The sequence below is a fragment of the Anolis sagrei genome, chromosome 9, assembly GCF_037176765.1.
Source record: "Anolis sagrei isolate rAnoSag1 chromosome 9, rAnoSag1.mat, whole genome shotgun sequence".
In the NCBI taxonomy this organism is placed as follows: Eukaryota; Metazoa; Chordata; class Lepidosauria; order Squamata; family Dactyloidae; genus Anolis; species Anolis sagrei.
This window is the reverse complement of record NC_090029.1, coordinates 19,583,550-19,608,459: the sequence shown is the minus strand read 5'-3', so window position 1 is coordinate 19,608,459 and position 24,910 is coordinate 19,583,550. Positions and strand designations below refer to the sequence as shown.

Here is a 24,910-nt window from a genome sequence, read left to right as displayed (position 1 = left end):
CGGTGTTTTGGACTTCCCACCATTCCTAACAGCCTCAGGCCCCTTCCTTTTCCCCCTCACACCAGACCTTCTGACACATGGTCTTCTTATATTCTAAGGCCTACTTCAAACAGAGGTTTCTCTCACAGACTAAGGCCTACCTTACACTGTGAGGCCTACTTCAGAGGCTTCTCTCACACACTAAGGCCTACCTTACACTGTGATGCCTACTTCACACTGAGGCTTCTCTCACAGTCTAAGGCCTACCTCACACTGTGGGGCCTACCTGCCACAGAGGCTTCTCTTACTGACTAAGGCCTACCGCAGACTGTGGGACCTACTTCACACAGAGGCTTCTCTGACAAACTAAGGCTTACATTACACTGTGTGACCTACTTCACACAGAGGCTTCTCTCACTGACTAAGGCCTACCTTACACTGTGAGGCCTACTTCACACAGAGGCTTCTCTCACACACTAAGGTATACCTTACACTGTGATGCCTACTTCACACTGAGGCTTCTCTCACAGTCTAAGGCCTACCTCACACTGTGGGGCCTACCTGACACAGAGGCTTCTCTTACTGACTAAGGCCTACCGCAGACTGTGGGACCTACTTCACACAGAGACTTCTCTTACTGACTAAGGCCTACCGCAGACTGTGGGACCTACTTCACACAGAGGCTTCTATCACTGACTAAGGCCTACCTTACACTGTGAGGCCTACTTCACACAGAGGCTTCTCTCACACACTAAGGTATACCTTACACTGTGAGGCCTACTTCACACAGAGGCTTCTCTCACAGACTAAGGCCTACCTCACACTGTGAGGCCTATCTGACACAGAGGCTTCTCTTAGACACTCGGGAAGTGTCTGACATGTGATCCAATACAACAGCCAGCAGAGTGATCTTGTTTGCTGTGGACTCATCTTGTTGTGTTTCAAATAATAATAATAATAATAATAATAATAATAATAATAATAATAATAATAATTGTCCGACATGTGATCCAATACAACAGCCAGCAGAGTGATCTTGTCTGCTGTGGACTCATCTTGTTCTGTTTCTAATAATAATAATAATAATAATAATAATAATAATAATAACAACAATAACAACAACAAGCACCACCATCATCTGTCAGCTGCAGAAGGCCACCTTACTAGGATCTGCATGCATTATTTACCGATGCATCACAGAGTCCTAGACACTTGGGAAGTGTCCGATGTGTGTTCCAATACAACAGCCAGCAGAGTGATCTTGTTTTATGTGTACTAATCTTATGTTTCTAATAATAACAACAACAACAACATACCCTTGGGAAGTGTACGATGTGTAATCCAATACAACAGCCAGCAGAGTGACTTTGTTTTATGTGTACTAATCGTATGTTTCTAATAATAATAATAATAATAATAATAATAATAATAATAATAGTAACGATAACAATAACAACAACAACAATATACTCTTGGGAAGTGTACGGTGTGTAATCCAATACAACAGCCAGCAGAGTGATCTTGTTTTATGTGTACTAATCTTATGTTTCTAATAATAATAATAATAATAATAATAATAATAATAATAATAATAATAACGATAACGATAACAACAACAATATACCCTTGGGAAGTGTACGATGTGTGATCCAATACAACAGCCAGCAGAGTGACCTTGTTTTCTGTGTACTAATCATGTTATGTTTCAGGGTAGTAGTAATAATAATAATAATAATAATAATAATTTATATTTATAGATCTCTTTTCTTCTTCAAGGGACCCAAAGCAGCTTACAACATATTAAAATCATGTAAACAACAATCCAAATACATTGATAATAAGTATAAAACGTTATTAAACATCAATAATATACATTCACATTCTTGTGCCGTCATGTCAGATTATATTGCACTTTGTCCCTGTCCATAAACATTATGGTGCGTCTTATCACTCCAACTTAGTTTCCTAACAAGGGTTAGTACACTGCAAATTCATACAAGGCAAGATCCAACCTGATTCTAATACAGGAAGTTGTCTAATCCTGGCTACCTCGCAGAGAAACTTGGCAACGGTCAAGGTCAAATGATGGAAATTGTCACCTAATGAAAACTTTACTTGGAATTGGGCAGATCTATTGGATAGGTTGCTCCATAGTGGGTTAATAATATGCAGCCGAGCCTGCTTGTAAAAACTGCAGGACAATAAGATGGGTTATACATTCAACATCCTGGTTATTACGTGGGCAAAGTTTTGCATTGTATGGGACTCCCACAAATCTGCCTTGAAGCTCCTTTTTGAGCTGGCCCAGGTTTTAAGATGCAGGCGAATTCATTTGCTTCATCTTCCATTTTTTGGACATCTACCGTATATACTCGGGTATAAGCCGACTAGAATATAAGTTGAGGCTCCTAATTTTACCACAAAAAAAACTGGGAAAATGTATTGACTCGAGTAGACTCCAAGGGTGGGAAATGCAGCAGATATTGGTAAATTTCAAAATAAAAATAGCAATAAAATTGTATTAATTGAGGCATCAGTAGGTTAAATGTTTTTTGAATATTTACATAAAACTGTAATCTCTATATATAAAAATGCTCTGTGCATAATGAGTACCTTAAAAACAAAAGAACCAATGAACGAAATAACACCAAATTTGGCAACAAAACATCTCACAACACAAGGAGTAACCATCACTCAAAAAATTATGATTTTGTCATTTGAGAGTTGTAATTGCTGGGATTTACAGTTCACCTATAATCAAAGGGCATTCTGAACTCCACCAATGATGGAATTGAACCAAACTTGGCACACAGGACTTCTCTGACCAACAGAAAACACCAGAAGGGTTTGGTGGGCATTGACCTTGAGTTTTGGAGCTGTAGTTCACCTACATCTAGAGAGCACTGTGGACTCAAAAATGATGGATCTGGACCAAACTTGGCACAAATACTCAACATACCCAAATATAAACACAGATGGAGTTTTGGGGAAATAGACCTTGACATTTGGGAGCTGTAGTTACTGGGATTTATAGTTCACCTACAATCAAGGAGCATTCTGAATCCCACGAACAGAATTGGGGCAAACATCCCACACAGAACTCTCATGACCAACAGTGTTTTCTGGTGGTCTTTGGTGACCCTTCTGACACTTCCCTTGTGACCCCCCTCCCCGGGTCTTGACTTCCCAGGTTGAGAAATGCTGCCTTAAGGCGATCCAGTCCAACTCCCTTCACCAGGACAAGAAAACATTATCAAAGCCCTCCTGACAAAGAGCCATCCAGCCATTCACACACACACATATATGTATATGACAGATGCAGTAGCAAAGATTTGAAAGAACAATGACACGTTGCATGTTCCAGAGTAGGCAAACCAGACAATCTCCACATCAACACTGGCAAAGAAACAGCACGAAATACTATTTATCCACAAGCATAAAGACATGACATATATTAGAAACCAACACTTTCTCATTAGATCACCAGACTGGGCCACAGCAACACGTGGCAGGGGACAGCTAGTTTAAGATAAGACTGTCCAACTCTGATTAAACCAGTATTCTAACCACCATCGATGTAAACGTGTTTACGAATCTTCCAATAATAATAAAGAGAGTAAAATTATAAATGTAATAAACATAATAATAATAGGGTAAAATAATTGAAATGTAATAATAACAGTAACAGTAGAGTAAAATAATAAATGTAATAAACATAATAATAATAGGGTAAACTAATTGAAATGTAATAATAACAGTAATAATAGAGTAAAATAATAAATGTAATATTAAATAGAGTAAAACAATAAATGCAATAATAACAATAATAGAGTTAAGTAATAAATGTAATAATAATAATAGAGTAAAATAATAAATGTAATAAACATCATAATAATAGGGTAAAATAATTGAAATGTAATAATAACAGCAATAATAGAGTAAAATAATAAATGTAATAAACATAATAATAATAAGAATAGAGTAAAATAATCAGAATGTAATAATAACAGTAATAATAGAGTAAAATAATAAATGTAATAATAAATAGAATAAAATAATAAATGCAATAATAACAATAATAGAGTTAAGTAATAAATGTAATAATAATAAATAGAGTAAAATAATAAATGTAATAAAATATAATAAGATAGTAAAATAATGTAAATGTAATAATAGTAATATAGTCAAAAAATTAATGTCATAAAAAATAATAATAGAGTAAAATGATAAATAACTTTGACTTGAGTATAAGCCAAGAGGGGCTTTTTCAGCCTTATATATATGTATATGTATGTGTTCGGCTTATACTCGAATATATATTCTCTTTGATGGGAGTGAGAGAGAAGAGGGCATTTTGATGGCCCAGAAAATTGTGCAAGACTTTGAATGTCCCCTTTGTTGCAGGATCCCAACCAGTTGATCCGAGCCAGCGCCCTCCGGGTCCTCTCCAGCATCCGAGTGCCCATCATTGTGCCCATCATGATGCTAGCCATCAAGGAGGCCGCGTCGGACATGTCTCCTTATGTGCGCAAAACAGCAGCTCACGCCATCCCCAAGCTGTATAGGTAAAGCAGGAGCAAAAGCGTGTCCTTTTTGTTTTTTAGTAACAACTTAAACAACCAAAGACACTAAAGACAGGACGGCACTCTTGTCAATGGTAGAGACTTTGAATGCTTTTACTAAGCCATAGCCTGTCTTTGAGAGATAGTGGCTCTCCAGCAGCTTCCATCCAACTGGTTGCCACTGATATAGGACACAGAGATCAGTTGGTCTCGGCACAAGGCTAGAGCAGCCTCTGAGTATTGAAGAAGCCCATAGTAACTATGACTGTGCTGCTCTGAGACTTAGTGGCAGCTGCTGTTTCTGTTGTTGTTGTTGAACAGTTTTTGATACTGTCTTAAAAATAAAAATGATTTTTTTTTTCAAAATCATTAAAATGCCGATTTCAACAGAGCTGCTTGCCAAGTGATATTTAGTGTATTTTGACATAGAGGACACCTTGGCAGCGATGCAAAAAAGCTTATTGAATCTCCAACAAGAATGGAACCGATTCATGAGATGGCCCATTCTACCACAACACAATCAAGTTATAATAATGACAATGCAATTATAATAATGACCATCACCCACATCATGATTTTTGTCCCTCTTTCCAGCCTTGATTCAGACCAGAAGGACCAGTTAATCGAAGTAATCGAGAAGTTGCTGGCAGATAAGACAACCGTGAGTATACTGTATATACTCGAGTATAAGCCTTCTTTGAGGCTGATAAAGCCCCCCTTGGCTTATACTCAAGTCAGAGTTCTTTATTATTTTACTCTGTTATATTTTACTGACACAAGAGCACAGTATGTCATAGCAAACTAGATCTATATGTTTGGTTTCGTATCACAAAATCACAAGTCGAACACTTCCCAAGCATCTAGGACTGTGTGATGTATTTTTGAATGATGCGCACAGATCCAAGTCAGGTGGCCTTTTGCAGTTGACGGATCGTGATTTTATCAATGTTCCAAACTTCTCTGTTATTACTATTATTTATCACATTTACATTACTTTACTCAGTTATTATTTTTATTACATTTATTATTTTACTCTATTTATTATTATTACATTTATGTTATTTTACTCAATTATTATTATTATTACATTATTATTTTACTTTATTATTATTATTACATTGCCATTATTTTACTCTACAATTATTACAATTATTACATTTATTATTTTACTCTATTATTATTTTATAACATTTATTATTTTACTCTATTTATTATTATTACATTTACATTATTTTACTCAATTATTATTATTATCTTTATTACATGATTATTTTACTCTAGTATTATTATTACATTTCCATTATTTTACTCTACAATTATTACAATTATTATATTTATTATTTTACTCTATTATTATTACATTTACGTTATTTTACTCTATTATTATTATTATTATTATTTTATTACATTATTATTTTACTCTATTATTATTATTACATTTACGTTATTTTACTCAATTATTATTATTATCTTTATTACATTATTATTTTACTCTATTATTATTATTACATTTCCATTAGTTTACTCTACAATTATTACATTTTTTATTTTACTCTATTATTATTTTATTACATTTTTTATTTTACTCTATTTATTATTATTACATTTACATTATTTTACTCAATTATTATTATTATCTTTATTACATTATTATTTTACTCTAGTATTATTATTACATTTCCATTATTTACAATTATTACATTTATTATATTACTCTATTTTTATTTTATTACATTTATTATTTTATTTTGTTATTGTTATCATTATTACATTTATTATTTGTCAATAGGAAGAGTCACATATTGCCCACGCCTGCCTTATTTATGAATCTTATTTTTCCCCCCGTTTCATTTCTTATCGTTTCCCATAGCTGGTGGCTGGCAGTGTCGTGATGGCCTTTGAGGAAGTCTGCCCAGAACGCATTGACCTCATCCACAAAAACTACCGCAAGCTGTGTAATTTGTTGATTGACGTGGAGGAGTGGGGTCAGGTGGTGATCATCAACATGCTGACACGCTATGCCCGCACCCAGTTCCTCAGCCCCAACCAGAATGTGAGTGAAGAGATGGGCAGGCTTTGCGGAAAAGGGTTGGCCACCTTGAGCCCAGGCATGGGCCAACTTCAGCCCTCCGGGTGTTTTGGACTCCAACTCCCACCATTCCTAATGTGCACATTGTGTGCTTCCTATGCCCCTCTTGTGCCTGTCAGGAGTCTCTCCTAGAAGAGAGTGCGGAGAAAGCTTTTTATGGGTCTGAAGAGGAAGACTCCAAGGACGACAAAGCAGAGGCAGCGTCCGTGGTGAAGCGCAAGCCTTACGTCATGGATCCTGACCACCGCCTCCTCTTGCGCAACACCAAACCCTTGCTGCAGAGCCGCAACGCTGCCGTGAGTCTCCATTCCAGAATTTATTTATGTACTAGCCGTCCCCTGTCAGGCGTTGCTGTGGCCCAGTCTGGTGATCTCGAAAATAAAATAATGAGAAAGTGTTGGTTTCTAATATATGTAATTTCTTTATGCTTGTGGGTAAACAGTACTTCTTGTTGTTTCTTTGTCAGTTTTAATCTAGAGATTGTCCTTTTTGTCTACTCTGGAACATGCAACACATCATGGTCCTTCTTTAGGGGTCCCTTTCAAATCTATGATATTATATCTGTCGTATACATATATGTGTGTGTGAATCTTATCTACTTATATCTATGGCTGGATGGCTTTTGTCAGAAGGGCTTTGATTATGTTTCCTTGCCCTGGTGAAGGGAGTTGGACTGGATGACCTTATGGCAGCACTTTTCATCCTGGGGTTCGGGACCTCTGGGGGGTCATGAGGGGGTGTCAGGAGGATCGCCAAAGACCACCAGAAAACACAGCATTTTCTGTTAGTCAGGGGAGTTCTGTATGGGAGGTTTGGCCCAATTCTATCATTGTTGGGGTTCAGAATGCTCTTTGATTGTAGGTGAACTGTAAATCCCAGTAACTACAACTTCCAAATATCAAGGTCTATTTTCCCCAAACTCCATCTGTGTTCACATTTGGGCATATGGAGTATTTGTGCCAAGTTTGATCCAGATCCATCATTAAGATCACTCTGACCTAAAGGTCATGAGTTCGAAGCTAGCCCGGGTTGGAGTGGGTTTCCAACCAATTGTGTAGCCTGTTGTCGACCTTTGCAACCTGAAAGACAGTTGCATCTCTCAAGTAGGAAAATTAGGTACCACGTTAAAGTGTGGGGAGGCTAAATTAAGTAATTTATGAGGCCATAAAAACGTCTCTAGCGAAAGCTCTCCAGCAAAAAACCATGCGGGGAATCATCAGTATTTCATCAGTGTCGCAGATGGACGATGAAAGCGACAGCTCCCCTGGTGGCCAGAAAAAGTTAAATAGCCTCTGTGTATGTCTGTATATGTTGTATGTCAAAATTGGCATTGAATGTTTGCCATATATATGTGTACACTGTAATCCACCCTGAGTCCCCTGCGGGGTGAGAAGGGTGGAATATAAATGCTGTAAATAAATAATAATAAATAATTGTTTGAATCCACAGTGCTTTCCGGATGTAGGTGAACTACAACTCCCAAATTCAAGGTCAATGCCCACTGAACCCTTCCAGAATATTCTGTTGGTTGTGGGAGTCCTGTGTGCCAAGTTTGCTTCAATTCCATCATTGGTGGGGTTAAGAATGCTCTTTGATTGTAGGTGAACTGTAAATCTCAGCAACTACAACTCCCAAATGACAAAATCCATGTTTTTGAGTAATAGTTTTTGAGTATTAGGCATATTGTGTCCAAATTTGATGGCAATTTGTCCAGTGGTTTTTAAGTTATGTTAATCTCACAAACGAACATTACATTTTTATTTATATAGATTTTCTGCCCATCTCACCCAAAGGGAACTCAGGGCAGGTCACAGAACATATGCACAGCAAATATTCAGTGCAGACAGGACAGACAACAGATAGAGGCATTATGTTGGCATTTTTCCCAACTTTGGCGTCCTGGAGGCTGTACTCGATTCCGGCCACAGGGGGGTGTTGTCGCTCCATCCTCTATGGCGAAGAGCCCTTAATCACAGACTTCCTCCTTTCTTTGATTGCTGCCATTTTCGGGTACTTCCTTTTTATATTGCCGTAAAATACCTCCCCGCTAAAGCGGTGCCTGATTTTTCTACTCACAGCACCGCTGTTTTCATTCTGCTTAGGTCAATGGTTCTCAACCTTCCTAATGCCGTGACTCCTTAATACAGGTTCTCATGTTGCAGTGACCCGCAACCATAAAATTATTTTCATTGCTACTTCATAACTGTCATTCTGCTACTGTTATGAATCATAATAATGTAAATATCTGATATGCAGGATGTGTTTTCATTCGCTGGACCAAACTGGGCACAAATACCCGATATGCCCAAATTTGGATACTGGTGGGTTTGGGGGTGGCTGATTTTCTCATTTGGGAATTATATTTGTTGGAATTTATAGTTAACCTATAATCAAAGTGCATTATGAACTCCACCAACAATGGAATTGAACCAAACCATGACCAAAAGAAAATACTGGAAGGGTTTGGTGGGCATTGACCTTGGGTTTTAGAGTTGTAGTTCACCTACTTCCAGAGAGCACTGTGGACACAAAACAATGATGGATCTGGACCAAACTTGGCACAAATACTCAATATGACCAAATGTGAACACTGGTGGAGTTTGGGGAAAATACTTGACATTTGGGAGTTGGGGTTGCTGGGATTTATAGTTCACCTACAATTAAAGAGCATTCTGAACCCACCAATGATAGAATTGGGTCGAACTTCCCATACAGAACCCCCATGACCAACAGAAAGTACTGCGTAGGTAAACAGTGAGCTGGGCTGACAGTCAGGAGCTCACGCCAACCCGGGGCTTCGAACTGGCAACCTTTCGGTTGGTAGATCTTATCACTGCTGGTGATTTACCAGCTGTGCTAAAGCCCTTCCATTTTCTCCTTCTTTATGCAGGTTGTGATGTCGGTTGCCCAACTTTATTTCCACCTGGCCCCAAAAGCCGAAGTCGGAGTCATTGCTAAGGCTTTAGTGCGTCTCCTCAGGAGCCACAGGTTTGCACATCTCTCTCCCAATACTAAAATATTCTGATTTTAATTGCTAACAAATTAACAAAGTTTAGGTAGTTCTGTTCTCACATAGGATATTTATTTATTTATTTATTTACGACATTTATATGCCACCCTTCTCACTATAAGCATTTGCACCCAACATCTTACAAGAAACCTGACAGGTTAACTGTCAGCCCTCTACTTTTGTGGGTTTGACATTTGTGCATTTGATTAAAATGTTCCAGAAATGTATAGGTCCTCCAATGCAACAGTTCCAGCCCAGCTTACCTGTCTGAACACATCTCTCCCTATGAACTGGGAAGGACATTAAGATCGTCTGGGGAGGCCCTGCTTTTAGTCCCACCTCCTTCACAGGCACAGTTGGTGGGAATGAGAGACAGGGCCTTCTCAGTGGTGGCCCCTCAACTGGGGAACTCCCTTCCCAGTGATATTATTTATTTATTTATGACATTTATATGCCGCCCTTCTCAACCAGAAGGGGACTCAGAGGGGCTTACAAGATATATATACATAAAATATATTAAATTATTAGCATAGTACAATATCAGTATTATATAGTACTATATTGCACTACACCATTAAATTGTAATATTATTAGTAATATAACATGTAATATAAAATATATAATTATAATATCGTATTATTAGTAGTATTATATTGTATTACATTATAATATTATAAATGTTATAGATAGGTTGTGCACTTTCCTATGTTCTACTGTGTGTAGAACATAGGAAAAAATGTGCACATTAAAAAAAAATATTGACGCGTGTGATGTACTCAGCACCTTTTGTTATTAAATTGTAAATTCCACATACAAAACCAAACTTCCTTTTGGCAGTACTTTTGAGGTCTATCAAAACTTTTTTTGGAGGCAGAGGCCATTGCTAGATGTGTTGACAGTGAGTTCATAGGCCTTCCTTGCTCCTTTGACAGTTCATTGTTTCTTTTTCTTATGACAGTGAGGTGCAGTATGTGGTCCTTCAGAATGTGGCAACCATGTCCATTAAGCGCAGGGTGAGTGCCCCCCCCCTCCCCGGTGTCCTTTTTGGGAAAGTTTCACACAATCACAAATGTGTGGTTTTGGAGATGTAAATCCTAGGTCTCTGCCTATACCTTAAAAGTATAGTCTGCTCCTTCACATTTGTGGTTTTGACTGTTGTGGGTTGGATTATTCATAGGTTTGATTTAAAATATTCTCTAGGTCAGCGGTTTTCAACCTGTGGGTCCCAAATGTTTTGGCCTTCGACTCCCAGAAACCCTTACAGCTGGTAAACTGGATGAGATTTCTGGGAGTTGTAGGCCAAAACACCTGGGGACCCACAGATTGAGAACCATTGGTCTAGGTCAAGGGTCCTCAAACCTTTTAAACAGAGGACCAGGTCACAGTCCCTCAAACTGTTGGAGAGTCAGATTATAATTTGACTTGTTACTATAGCACAATATCTTAATGGTTGCTTAAAAAGAATTTCTTGGCTTGGTTACAAACAGAGCTAATCTCACAGATATAGCTACTGATTACAAACAAAATCCCTCACTCTACTTCAGCGAAATAATAATGAGTTCTTGACTAACCTATCCCAGGCTGTCTTCTGAGTAATCAGCTAACTCTCCCCAGAGTCCTTATAACTAACTTACTCAAACTAGAGAGCAAATCCCGATATGAGGATCTAAAAAATTGAACTGCAAAGACTCTGGCACAAACCAGTCAAGGGGGTCCCAGTGGAGATTGGCACACTAGGTGCAGTGCCTAAAGACCTTGGCCTGCACTTAAACACAAACAGTGCTGACAAAATTACCATCTGTCAGCTGCAGAAGGCCACCTTACTGGGATCTGCACGCATTATTCGCCAATACATCACACAGTCCTACACACTTGGGAAGTGTCTGACGTGTGATCCAATACAACAGCCAGCAGAGTGTCTGCTGTGGACTCATCTTGTTGTGTTTAAAATAATAATAATAATAAAAAATAGAGCTCTCCTGGTCAAGCTGATCCCTCTCTCTCTCTCTCTCTCTCTCTCTCTCTGCAGGGCATGTTTGAACCGTACCTGAAAAGCTTCTACATCAGATCAACAGATCCCACTCAGATCAAGATCCTCAAGGTGTGTTGGATATTCAAACATCCCTAGTGCATAATTTCCAAGCCGTGTTGAGGAGGTATTGTCGAAGGCTTCCATGGCCGGAATCACTGGGTTGTTGTAGGTTTTTTGGGCAATATGGCCATGTTCCTGAAGCATTCTCTCCTGACGTTTTGCTCACATCTATGGCAGGCATCCACAGAGGTTGTGAGGTCAGTTGGAAACTAGGCAAGTGAGGTTTATATATCTATATAATGTCCAGGGTGGGAGAAAGAACTCTTGTCTGCTGGGGGAAGGTGTGAAAAGGTGGCCAATTGAAACATTCACCCTTGACTCCAACAGACAAGAGTTCTTTCTCCCACCCTGGACATTACACAGATATTTATTTATTTATTTATTATTTTGTATCAAAAGCATTGCATAAATTAGTATACAACTGATAAAAAATAGAAGGAGCACAGGCGGCTAAATATCTTTTGACCAAAAACGGGTAACAGCAATGGCATTATCTGTAGCCTCCAACAATTCTTCTTCTGTACATGAGGAATATATATATTCCTCATATATATACATTGTTGTTGTTGTTGTTGTTACCATCAATATTATTAATGTTATTAATGTTAATAATTATAATGTAGAGGGCTGACTGAATGTATATATCCACAGATATATAAACCCCACTTCCCTAGTTTCCAACAGATCTCACAACTTCTGAGGATGCTTGCCATAGATGCAGGCGAAATGTCAGGAGAGAATGCTTCTAGAACATGGCCATATAGCCTGAAAAACCTACAACAACCCATGTTGAGGATACTGGGAGTGCTCGTTATTTTAGCATCTGTGTCAGATTCGTGGCTTTGTTCCTAATGGGAGCGAGACTTTGCTTTCATTTCATTCCTAGCAGCATCTTCCAGCCTTACCATTAGGCAAAGTAAACAGTCCAGTAATAATAATAATAACAATCATCATCATCATCTTTATTTATACCCCGCTACCATCTCCCCAATGGGGACTCAGGGCGGCTTACATGAGGCCAAACCCACCAACGCAAGACAATAAATGAAATGAAAACATAAACAACAACATAATGAATTACATAAAACATCAACCATATAAAATTACAATATAATCATTCATAAAACAAAGCAATGAGCGGGCCAAATGTCCAGAATAAAACATTAAGGATAAAAACGGGGTGAGACAGCAGTGGAGTAAATCTATATATATATAAATGCTCTGTGCGTAATGAGTACCTTAGAAACAAAAGAATCAATGAACAAAATCACACCAAATTTGGCAACAAAACGTCTCACTACACAAGGAGTGACCATCACTCAAAACATTATGATTTTGTCATTTGGGAGTTGTAGATGCTGGGATTTATAGTTCATCTATAATCAAAGAGCATTCAGAACACCACCAATGATGGAATTGAACCAAACTTGGCACACAGGACTTCCATGACCAACAGAAAATACTGAAAGGGTTTGGTGGGCATTGACCTTGAATTTTGGAATTTTAGTTCACCTCCATCCAGAGAACACTGTGGATTCAAACAATGATGGATCTGGACCAAACTTGCCACGAATATTTCATATGCCCAAATATGAACATAGATGGAGTTTGGGGAAAATAGACCTTGGCATTTGAGAGTTGTAGTTACTGGGATTTATAGTTCACTTACAATCAAAGACCATTCTGAATGAACCCCACGAATGACAGAACTGGGGCAAACTTCCCACACAGAACCCCCATGACCAAGAGAAAATACTTTGCTTTAGGCAGGTAGGAAGCTAGATGTTCTGTTGCTTATAAACAGTAATGTCTCCCTCACTGCCTTCCTTCCAGCTGGAAGTTCTGACCAACCTTGCAAATGAAACCAACATTTCTACCATCCTGCGTGAGTTCCAGGTAATGGCACCGCCCAATGGGGAGAACGCACACCTTGGTGCAGCAATGGGAAGGAGTCCATGATGGGAACGTGTTTTTTGGCTGGGGAGGATTATTAACACCTCTAGTACAGAGACATGCTACTTCTGGCTTCTTTTCCTACAGACCTACATCCGGAGCATGGATAAAGACTTTGTGGCGGCCACCATCCAGGCCATTGGTCGTTGTGCCACCAATATTGGGAAGGTGCGCGACACGTGTCTCAACGGCCTCGTCCAGCTGCTGTCCAACAGAGATGGTAAGAGACTGGACCTGGTGGGCATCAATGCCACAAAGCTAGGCAAAGTTGAGAATAATAATAATAATAATAATAATAATAATAATAATAATAATAAGGGTTAGAAGGCAGGATCATCAAGTTTACAGATGACACCAAATTGGGAGGGATAGCCAATACACCAGAGGACAGGAGCAGGATTCAATACGATCTTGACAGATTAGAGAGATGAAGGGCAAAAGTAACACAATGAAGTTTAACAGTGACAAATGCAAGACACTCCACTTTGGCAGGAAAAACGAAATGCAAAGATATAGAATGGGGGATGCCTGGCCTGAGAGCAGTACGTGTGAAAAAGATCTTGGAGTCCTCGTGGACAACAAGTTAAACATGAGCCAACAATGTGATGTGGCGGCAAAAAAAGCCAATGGGATTTTGGCCTGCATTAAGAGGAGTCTAGTGTCTAGATCCAGGGAAGTAATGCTACCCCTCTATTCTGTTTTGGTTAGACCACACCTGGAATATTGTGTCCAATTCTGGGCACCACAATTCAAGAGAGATATTGACAAGCTGGAATGTGTCCAGAGGAGGGCGACTAAAATGATCAAGGGTCTGGAGAACAAGCCCTATGAGGAGCGGCTTAAGGAGCTGGGCATGTTTAGCCTGAAGAAGAGAAGGCTGAGAGGAGATATGATAGCCATGTATAAATATGTGAGAGGAAGCCACAGGGAGGAGGGAGCAAGCTTGTTTTCTGCTTCCTTGGAGACTAGGATGCGGAACAATGGCTTCAAACTATAAGAGAGGAGATTCCATCTGAACATGAGGAAGAACTTCCTGACTGTGAGAGCCGTTCAGCAGTGGAACTCTGCCCCAGAGTGTGGTGGAGGCTCCTTCTTTGGAAGCTTTTAAACCACGGCTGGATGGCCATCTGTCAGGGGTGATTTGAATGCAATATTCCTGCTTCTTGGCAGGGGGTTGGACTGGATGGCCCATGAGGTCTCTTCCAACTCTTTCATTCTATGATTCTATGAATAATAATAATATTCGCTGATACATCACAAAGTCCTAGACACTTGGGAAGTGTCCGACGTATAATCCAATTCAATAGCCAGCAGAGTGAATCTGCTGTGGACTCATCTTGTTGTGTTTCAAATAATAATAATAATAATATTTATTTGTACCCCGCCACCATCTCTCCGAAGGGGACTCGGGGCGGCTAACATGAGGCCAAGATCAAAATTACAGTACAGCAAAATAAAATACAAAGGAGCAAAAATAACTTCCAAATAAAATACATGAAATAACAAAATAAAATAAACAGTTACAAATAACATGATAGAAAAATAGAACACAGTGGGCGGGCCAAATGCACTAGGATAAAACTGATAAAATCCTGGATGAGATAAGTGGCGGGAGAATGTGTTTCTGAGGGAGGAGCTCAAAAGGAACAAACAATGGGGTTAGACCTTCATTAAGGGCGGGGGGAAAGTGCATCATGAGGACGGAACTGTAGGTGGGACAGACAAAATATGGAATATATGTTCACTCACCAAAGGCACATCTGAAGAGCCAATTTTTTAGGTCTTTCTTAAAAGCTGCCACGGTAGGGGCTTGCCTGATCTCACTAGGTAGCAAATTCCAAAGCTGAGGGGCCACAGCGGAGAAGGCTCTCTCCCTCGTCAATCAACACAGTGGCCTGCGTTTTGATATTCTTCTTGGAGGTACGGCTAGGAGAGGCAGTTTGGAATAGGTAAAAATATAGAGAGATGCAGGAGAAAGCGTAGGACGTCATTATGACAACTCTCCTAGCCATACCTCCAAGAAGAATATCAAAACGTAGGCCACTGTGTTGATTGATGGCAACAACGCCAGTATTTTGTAAAGCTGATGATTCTGAATTGCCCTTTCAAGATTAAGCAGACCACAAACACTTCACATTGCACATTGTTGTTGGGAAAATAATTCTCTTCCAACCCCAAGCTGCTATGAGGTTTTCAGCTAAACTCAGAGAAATTATTATTATTGTTGACACAAAAGCACAGTCTGTCACAGCAAACGAGATCTATATGCTGGATTTCGTATCACAAAATCACAAGTCGAACACTTCCCAAGCGTCTAGGACTGTGTGACGTATTTTCAAATGATGCGCGCAGATCCAAATCAGGTGGCCTTTTGCAGTTGACAGATCGTGATTTTGTCGATGTCGATTGTTTCCAAATGCCAGCTGAGATCTTTTGGCATGGCACTCAGTGCGCCAATCACCATTGGGACCACCTGTGCTGGTTTATGCCAGAGCCTTTGCAGTTCGATTTTGATGTCTTGATAGCAGCTGAATTTTTCCTGTTTTTTTTCCTCAATGCGGCTGTCACCTGGAATGGCGACATCAATAATCCAGACTTTTTTCTTTTCCACAATCGTGATGTCTGGTGTATTGTGTTCCAAAACTTGGTCAGTTTGGATTCGAAAATCCCACAGTATTTTTGTGTGTCCATTTCCCACAACCTTTGCGGGTTTATGATCCCCCCAATTCTTTACTGCTGGCAGGTGGTCCTTGTGACCTTATTATTATTATTATTATTATTATTATTATTATTATTATTATTATTATTATATTTATCCCCTTATTTATCTCTCCCGAAGGAGACTCAAAGCAGAACAAGGAAGCCTGAGGTTCCTTCTACACTGTCCCTATATCCCAGGATCTGATCCCAGGTTATCTGCTTTGAACTGGACTATATGAGTTTCTACTGCCATATAATCTGGGATAAGCAGATAATCTAGATTCAGATCCTGGGATATAAGGGCAGCGTAGAAGGAGCCTGAGAATGATGGTGGGAAAAGTTACCAATTTTCTAATCCAAAGATGTTGGTGTGACAACCTTGCAAGCCTTGGTTCCATTAGGATCCCCACAGACAAGGCCTCAAAGTATTGAGTATTATTGCATCTATCCTTCTCTCACTCTTCTTTAGAGCTTGTTGTGGCTGAGTCTGTAGTCGTCATTAAGAAGCTCCTGCAGATGCAACCGTCCCAACATAGCGAGATCATCAAACATATGGCAAAGCTGACCGACAACATCCAGGTGGGAGCATGACTTAGGAAGGAGTTGGCTCTCTGTCTGTCAATAGGACTCATAGGGAAGGAAGAGTCTGGGAGCCTCGGAGATGCAGAGAGTCCTTGTGTTGCAGGTACCCATGGCTCGGGCGAGCATCTTATGGCTGATCGGCGAATATTGCGAGCACGTGCCCAAGATTGCCCCAGACGTGCTGCGCAAGATGGCCAAGTCCTTCACGAGCGAAGAGGACATTGTCAAGCTGCAAGTCATCAACTTGGCTGCCAAGCTTTACCTGACAAACTCCAAGCAGGTGAGGTCCCCTTGTGTTCCTTGCCATTTCTGGGGTGCTGTGCTGTCACGCACTGGGCCTGTGAAAGAGTCTGTAGACAGGACGTGTTTTCTGAATGCCCAACTATATTGTTAGCATAGTACAATATCAGCATTAAATATTACTACATTGTACTATAACATTATATTGTAATATTATTAGTAATATTATATGTAATATAAAATATATAATTATAATATCATATTATTATTATTTATTTATTTATTTATTAATGCGCTTGTATACCGCTAATATCTCAGCCTAAATCGGTGACTCATTGCGGTTTACAACACTTAAAAAACAACAATATTCAGTTTAAAAGCATAAAACACATATACAATACAAATTATTGGTAGTAGTATTATTTATTTATTTATTTATTTACTGCATTTGTTGACCGCCGTTCTCAGCCCTAGGGCGACTCACGGCGGTGTACAACATATAAAAAGACAATTTACAATGAAAGCAATATCATAAACAACAATAACATCACTATTAATAATACCATTACACTAAATCATTTGCGACGTCTCATCATAGAATCACAATCCAATCTCGTTATCCATATTCCGTTCCACTCATCATTGCCAATTTGTTGTAGCACTTAGTCAAACGCCTTCTCAAACAACCACGTCTTTAGGCTCTTGCGGAATGTCATAAGGGAGGGCGCCTGTCTGATGTCTACAGGGAGGGTGTTCCACAGCCGGGGGGCCACCACCAAGAAGGCCCTATCTCTCGTCCCCGTCAGGCGTGCCTGTGAGGCAGGCGGGATCGAGAGAAGGGCCTCCCCAGACGATCTCAAGGTCCTCGTGGGCTCATAGGCCGAGATGCGGTCAGATAAGTATTTAGGTAGTAGTATATATGCTGCCCTTCTCATCCCAAAGGGAAATCAGAGCGGCTTATCAGATATATATATATACATAAAATACCATGATATTGTAATATTATTAGTAATATTACATGTAATATAAAATATATAATTATAATATCATATTATTATTATTATTATTATTAGTAGTAGTAGTAGTAGTATATATGCTGCCCTTCTCATCCCAAAGGGAACTCAGAGCGGCTTACAAGATATATATACACATACAATACATTATATTATTAGCATAGTTCAATATCAGTATTTCCTATTATTATATTGTACTATACCATGATATTGTAATATTATTAGTAATATTACATGTAATATAAATATATAATTATAATATCATATTATTAATATTAGTTTTATATTGTGTTACATTATAGTCCAACTCTCTGCCATGCAACAACACCTAATCCGAGCACTCCCAATAGATGGCCATCCAGCTTCTGTTTAAGAACCCACTCTCCAGCCCTTCCCTAGAAGTGGAGCTATTTATTTTTTCCTTTGGCAATAATTTGGATTCTTGTTGTGCCCAACTCTTAACCAACTCCTGCTTTGCACGGGTGTCATCCGCCACAGAGCAAGCTGCTGACCCAGTATGTGCTGAACCTCGCCAAGTACGACCAGAACTATGACATCCGGGACCGTGCCCGCTTCATCCGCCAGCTCATTGTGCCCACGGAGAAGAGCGGCGCCCTCAGCAAGTACGCCAAGAAGCTCTTCCTGGCCCAGAAGCCAGCCCCCATCTTGGAGTCATCTTTCAAAGGTAGGAAAAGCGCCGTCTCAAAGGAGCTTTGGAAGGCTCTTGGGTGTTGTGTCCGTGCTGACCTTGGATTGTTCCTTTCAGACCGTGAGCACTTCCAACTGGGCTCCCTCTCACACCTCCTCAATGCCAAGGCTGTGGGCTACCAGGAGCTCCCCGACTGGCCCAGCGAAGCCCCAGACCCATCTGTGCGCAATGTGGAGGTATTGCTTCGTCCTCTGTTGTTCAAATGCAGTGTTTTGTGTCCTGAGTGGAGTGTGGAGAGTTGACATTTTAAAATCCTTGAAGGGGATTCATTCAGCAGTGGTCTTGTCCTTTTTCCATATGTATATGTAAAGGTTTTCCCCTGGGGAATTGGTGCTCATCTCCATTGCTAAGCCAAAGAGCCGGCGTTGTCCGTAGACACCTCCAAAGTCATGTGGCCGGCATTACTGCATACAGCACTGTCACTGTTACCTGCATAGAGCATCGGGACTGTGGCGCAGCTGGCTGGGTGTCATCTGCATTAGATCACTACTGACCGAAAGGTCATGGGTTCGAATCCAACCTGGGTCGGAGTGAGCTTCTGACCATTGTGTAGCTTGCTATCGACCTTTGCAGCCCAAAAGGAGATTCCTTGACCGAAAGGTCATGAGTTTAAAACCAGCCCGGGCCGGAGTGAGCTTCCGACCATTGTGTAGCTTGCTGTCAACCTTTGCAGCCTGAAAGGAGATTCCTTGACCAAAAGGTCATGAGTTCGAAGCCAGCCTGAGTCGGAGTGAGCTTCCGAACATTGTGTAGCTTGCGGTCGACTTTTGCAGCCCTAAAGGAGATTCCTTGACCGAAAGGTCATGAGTTTAAAGCCATCCCGGGTTGGAGTGAGCTTTTGACCATTGTGTAGCTTGCTGTCGACCTTTGCAGCCTGAAAAGAGATTCCTTGACCAAAAGGTCATGAGTTCGAAACCAGCCTGAGTCGGAGTGAGCTTCCGAACATTGTGTAGCTTGCTGTCGACCTTTGCAGCCCGGGTTGGAGATTCCTTGACCGAAAGGTCATGAGTTTGAAGCCAGCCCGGGTCGGAGCGAGCTTCCGACCATTGTGTAGCTTGCTGTTGACCTTTGCAGCCCAAAAGGAGATTCCATCTGAACATTAGGAAGAACTTCCTGACTGTGAGAGCCGTTCAACAGTGGAACTCTCTGGCCCGGAGTGTAGTGGAGGCTCCTTCTTTGGAAGCTTTGAAACAGAGGCTGGATGGCCCTCTGTCAGTGGTGCTTTGAATGCAATATTCCTGCTTCTTGGCAGAATGGGGTTGGACTGTATGGCCCATCAGGTCTCTTTCAACTCTATGATTCTGTGATTCTATGAAAGACAGTTGCAGCTATCAAGTAGGAAATTTAGGTATTGCTTATGCGGGGAGGCTAATTTAACTAATTTATGACGCCATACAAATCTCCAGCAAGCATGCAAAGAATGAGGAAGTACTCCATCAGTGTCACAAATTGACGGTGAAGCGACAGCTCCCCTGGTGGACAGAATACCCTCATGGAAGCTGGAAAGTTAATTAGCCTCTGTGTGTCTTTATATATGTTGTGTGTCTATGGCATTGAATGTTTGCCATGTATATGTACATTGTAATCCGCCCTGAGTCCCCTGCGGGGTGAGAAGGATAGAATATAAATACTGTAAATAAATAAATAAATAAATAATTGCCTTCATGCCAAAACAGTACCTATTGATCTACTCACATTTGCATGTTTTCAAACTGCTGGGTTGGTAGAAGCTGGAACTAACAGTGGGAGCTCACTCCACTCCCTGAATAAGCTGTATAACTCACTGACCAGAGGGTCGGTGGTTCAAATACAGGGAGCGAGGTGAGCTCCTGTTGTTAGGCCCAGCTTCTGCCAACCTCGCAGTTTGAAAACATGCAAATGTGAGTAGATCACTAGGTACCGCTTCTGTGGGAAGGTAACAGCACTGTATGCAGTCATTTATAATAAATAAATAAATAAATAAATAGCAACCACATGACCTTGGAGATGTCTACAGACAATTGTATTCAAAGCACCCCTGACAGATAGCCATCCAGCCTCTGTTTAAAAGCTTCCAAAGAAGAAGCCTCCACTAAATAAAATTTAAAAAAAATAGCCTTCCTGTATACGCGGTACCTAAATTTCCTACTTGACAGATACAACTGTCTTTCGGGCTGCAAAGGTTGACAGAAAGCTGCACAAATTGGTCGGAAGCTCACTCCGACCTGGGCTGGCTTCGAACTCATGTCCTTTTGCTCAGTCGTGATCTCAGGGACGGCTCATCCATTACGCGAAGTAAGCGGTCGCAGAACACTTTTTTTTTGCCAGGGGCACAGAGGCGCCTCTGTAAATGCCCCTCGACTGCCACTTGAGGAGCGCCCCCTCAGCTCACAACAGCCCTAGCAGTCCGGGGGGAGCCTCGGCTTCCTTGCCTCGCTGCCGGGCAATCCTCTTCCCAAAGGGGCCAGGCCCTTGAGCCTCGCCTCGCCCCTCTCGTTCCTGCTCCACCCAGCCACTGGGTGCGCGAGCAGAGCCGGCGCTCAATCTTTCTCCGCGTTCGATTACTTCCCCATGACCGGCTCCCTTTCCTGATCCACCCGCCTCCTCTCCTCTCCCCAATCCGCGGGTGGGCCAAGGGGTGAGCCGCCATGCCTGGCCCGCTTCGGGTCCGGAGGCGTGTCTGAAGACGCCCAGCATGCGCACCGAAAGTCGCCTCTTCTCCTGACTTTCTCTTCAGCCATTGGGACCAAGAGAGAGAGATAGAGAGAGCCCCTCCGGCTGGAGGTATCTCCCACCTCCGCTCCCTCCTTTGTTTTTGCGCCTACCTTCAGGAAAGGTGGGCATCTCCACCTCTGTCTCTCTCTCTTGGTCCCAATGGCTGAAGAGAAAGTCAGGAGAAGAGGTGACTTTTGGTGCACACGTTGGGGTCTTCAGGCACGCCTCCAGACCCAAAGCGGGCCAGGCAAGGGAGCAAGTGCGGCAAGTGTAGTTACTGGGATGTATAGTTCACCTACAATCAAAGAGCATTCTGAACTTCACCAATGATGGAATTGAACCAAGTATGGCACACAGAACTCCCACGATGAACAGAAAATATATATCAATGATTGGTTGGGGGGGGGGGGGCGCCAAAATACTGTTTGCTTACCGTTGAAAATTACCTAGGGCCGCCTCTGCGTGATCTTAATGTAGCTGACTCCCAGAACGTTTGTCCATTTGTTTTAATCAAATGCACAAATGTCAAACCCACAAAAGGGGAGGGTTGACAGTTAACTTGTCACGTTTCTTGTAAGACGTTGGGTGCAAATGCTTGAGAGCGGAGTGTCTTCCAAGCTACTGGCCCTAACCACTGTTCCTTTTCTGATGATACAACCATTGGGCTGTTTTTTGTTTAGTTCAATGAGACTCCCACACACTTTACCTTTGTTTCCTTCCTAGGAAGAGTCCATTATCCCTGTGGAAAGCCATATTGGGCTGCTAGGCGAACCAATTGAGGTTACGTTTGTGGGTGCCGTGTCCCTTTCCCTCTGCTCTCCTCATTGCATTTCCTGTTCAACTCTGTTTACTTCCTGCACTCTATGACCTGTGTGCTGGGTCAAGCTACAGCTTTTCTGTAATTGATTGGTTAGGCATGTTGGTTTTTTTACAAAATCGATTAACTCAAATGCTGGTCTGATTTATTCAGCCAAAAGGGGTTTATTTTGTACACACACGCACACACATAACCAGGGGCGGCTCAACCCATTACGCAAAGTAAGCATTTGCAGTATACTTGATTTTGCCCAGGGGTGCTCTTGAGGGAAAATAGACCTTGACATATGCGTGTTGTAGTTACTGGGATGTATAGTTCACCTACAATCAAAGAGCATTCTGAACTCCACCAATGATGGAATTCAACCAAATATGGCACACAGAACTCCCACGATGAACAGAAAATATATATCAGTGATTGGTTTGGGGGGGGGGGGCGGTTTCCAAAATACTGTTTGCTTACCATTGAAAATTACCTAGGGCCGCCTCTGCACATAACCATGCACAAATTGCTTGTGGCGAGTGCTGTTAGAGTGACCGTTTCCTTTCTGACTTTCTCTGATTTCTAGGAATATGTCTTCTAAGATGATCGTGTTTGCTACAACACACATCTCTTGTCTAAACACAACATTGTGCATTTGCTGTGGAATTTGTTCTTACACGTTTACACATATGTCCTGAGTTTGACTCCCTTTCTCTGTAAATATTTCTTTATTCTGTCCATAGTAATACTACTGATTAGGTGTGTTTCCCTCTCTATCTGCCCACGTAGGTTTGAAATGATATTACATTTTTTTTTTTTTATCGTGTCAGGAGCAACCAGACATTTGTATTACATTTTTAACAAAACAAACAAACAAACAGACAAAACACAAAGTTTGCAAGCTTGGTAGTTGATTAAATGTCCTTTGACCAGTAGTTGGCCACTTGGAGTGCCTCTGGTGTTGCCGCAAGGAGGTCCTCCATTGTGCATGTAGCAGGGCTCAGGCTGCATTGCAGCAGATGGTCAGTGGTTTGCTCCTCTCCACACTCGCATGTCGTGGATTCCACTTTGTAGCCCCATTTCTTGAGGTTGACGCTTCATCTCGTGGTGCCAGAGCGCAGTCTGTTCAGCGCCTTCTAAGTCGCTCCGTCTTCTGTGTGCCCAGGGGGGAGTCTCTCATTTGGTATCAGCCATTGATTGAGGTTCTGGGTTTGAGCCTGCCACTTTTGGACTCTCGCTTGCTGGGGTGTTTCTGCGAGTGTCTCTGTAGATCTTAGAAAACTATTTCTTGATTTAAGTCATTGGCGTGCTGGCTGATACCCAAACAGGGGATGAGCTGGAGATGTCTCTGCCTTGGTCCTTTCACTATTGGCTGCTCCTTCCCGGCGGATGTCAGGTGGTGCAATACCGGCTAGACAGTGTAATTTCTCCAGTGGTGTAGGGCGCAGACACCCCGTGATAATGCGGCATTTCTCATTAAGAGCCACATCCACTGTTTTAGTGTGGTGAGATGTGTTCCACACTGGGCATGCAGACTTAGCAGCAGATATTACAGTGTACCAAAGTGAAACCCAAGGTGGTTATGAGTGGAATGGAGAAATTGTAGGAATGCTGTAAGCTTAGCTTTTGGAGCAGCAGTAAACAAGCTTGCTCTATCTTCACTGTATGAGGGGTGTTCATTAAAGATGTCTTCTGACCCACTTCTATTTATCACAAGATGCTGAAACTGCATATGTGTAATGATATAAGTCTCTATAGGTGACATGCCAGTTTACAACTCAGAACTGAGAACGGCCTTGCTTGTACAGGTGCTGAAGTGGTGTGAGGTTTGAGACTGGACCCAGTGGAAGACAGAGCAGTCCTCAAGTTCCGTTACTTGAAAGGCCACACACCAAAGGAGACGTTCAATGAGAAGAAAGAGGTTGATGGTGATGATTCCCCATCATATGATGGAGTCAAGAACTGGCATCGTCAGTTCAAATGTGGTCAGACTTCAGTGGAAACAGCTCCAATTCCAGGGCGACCCCACGCTGCTCTTAATGAACACCACATCCAGCAAGTGGAGGTCGCCATTTTGGAAAATTGCTGGATAACCATTCGCCACTCAGCCCAAAATGTCAAGATGAGTGTGGGATCTGTGGAAAAAATAGCCCAAGACCATCTTCAGATGCATAAGGTCTCCACTCGCTGGGTCGCCCGGCTGCTCACACCTTTCCAGAAGCAGGAACGAGTTGAATGCTCTCAGGCTCTCTTGACGATGATGTGCCCTGGAAACCATGACTTTGTCCATGGACTGATCCCACAGGATGAAAGCTGGGTCCATCACTCTGATCCTGAGACTCATGTCCAGCTGATGCAACGGAAGCATCCTGACTCACCGCCTCCAAAGAAGGCATGTGCCCAACTCTCAGCAGGCAAGGTCATGCTCGCAGTCTTTTGGGACCAGCACAGAGTAGTGTTGATAGATTTCCTAGCAAAGGGGACTGGA

General features: G+C 41.6%; 1 protein-coding gene across 2 annotated transcripts in view; it reads left to right on the top strand.

Moving 5' to 3' along the window:
• Window positions 1-24,910, top strand: part of AP3B2 (adaptor related protein complex 3 subunit beta 2) — a 69,065-nt gene that overhangs the window by 18,069 nt on the left and 26,086 nt on the right. For both annotated transcript variants that reach the window (XM_060755586.2, XM_060755585.2), the window contains exons 5-17: window positions 4,384-4,544; window positions 5,136-5,202; window positions 6,412-6,594; window positions 6,750-6,926; window positions 9,521-9,618; window positions 10,599-10,653; window positions 11,670-11,741; window positions 13,566-13,628; window positions 13,773-13,905; window positions 16,855-16,964; window positions 17,071-17,247; window positions 18,719-18,905; window positions 18,987-19,105. In XM_060755586.2, the coding sequence (XP_060611569.2) occupies window positions 4,384-4,544; window positions 5,136-5,202; window positions 6,412-6,594; window positions 6,750-6,926; window positions 9,521-9,618; window positions 10,599-10,653; window positions 11,670-11,741; window positions 13,566-13,628; window positions 13,773-13,905; window positions 16,855-16,964; window positions 17,071-17,247; window positions 18,719-18,905; window positions 18,987-19,105 (1,602 nt within the window). The remainder of the gene's footprint in view (window positions 1-4,383; window positions 4,545-5,135; window positions 5,203-6,411; window positions 6,595-6,749; window positions 6,927-9,520; window positions 9,619-10,598; window positions 10,654-11,669; window positions 11,742-13,565; window positions 13,629-13,772; window positions 13,906-16,854; window positions 16,965-17,070; window positions 17,248-18,718; window positions 18,906-18,986; window positions 19,106-24,910) is intronic.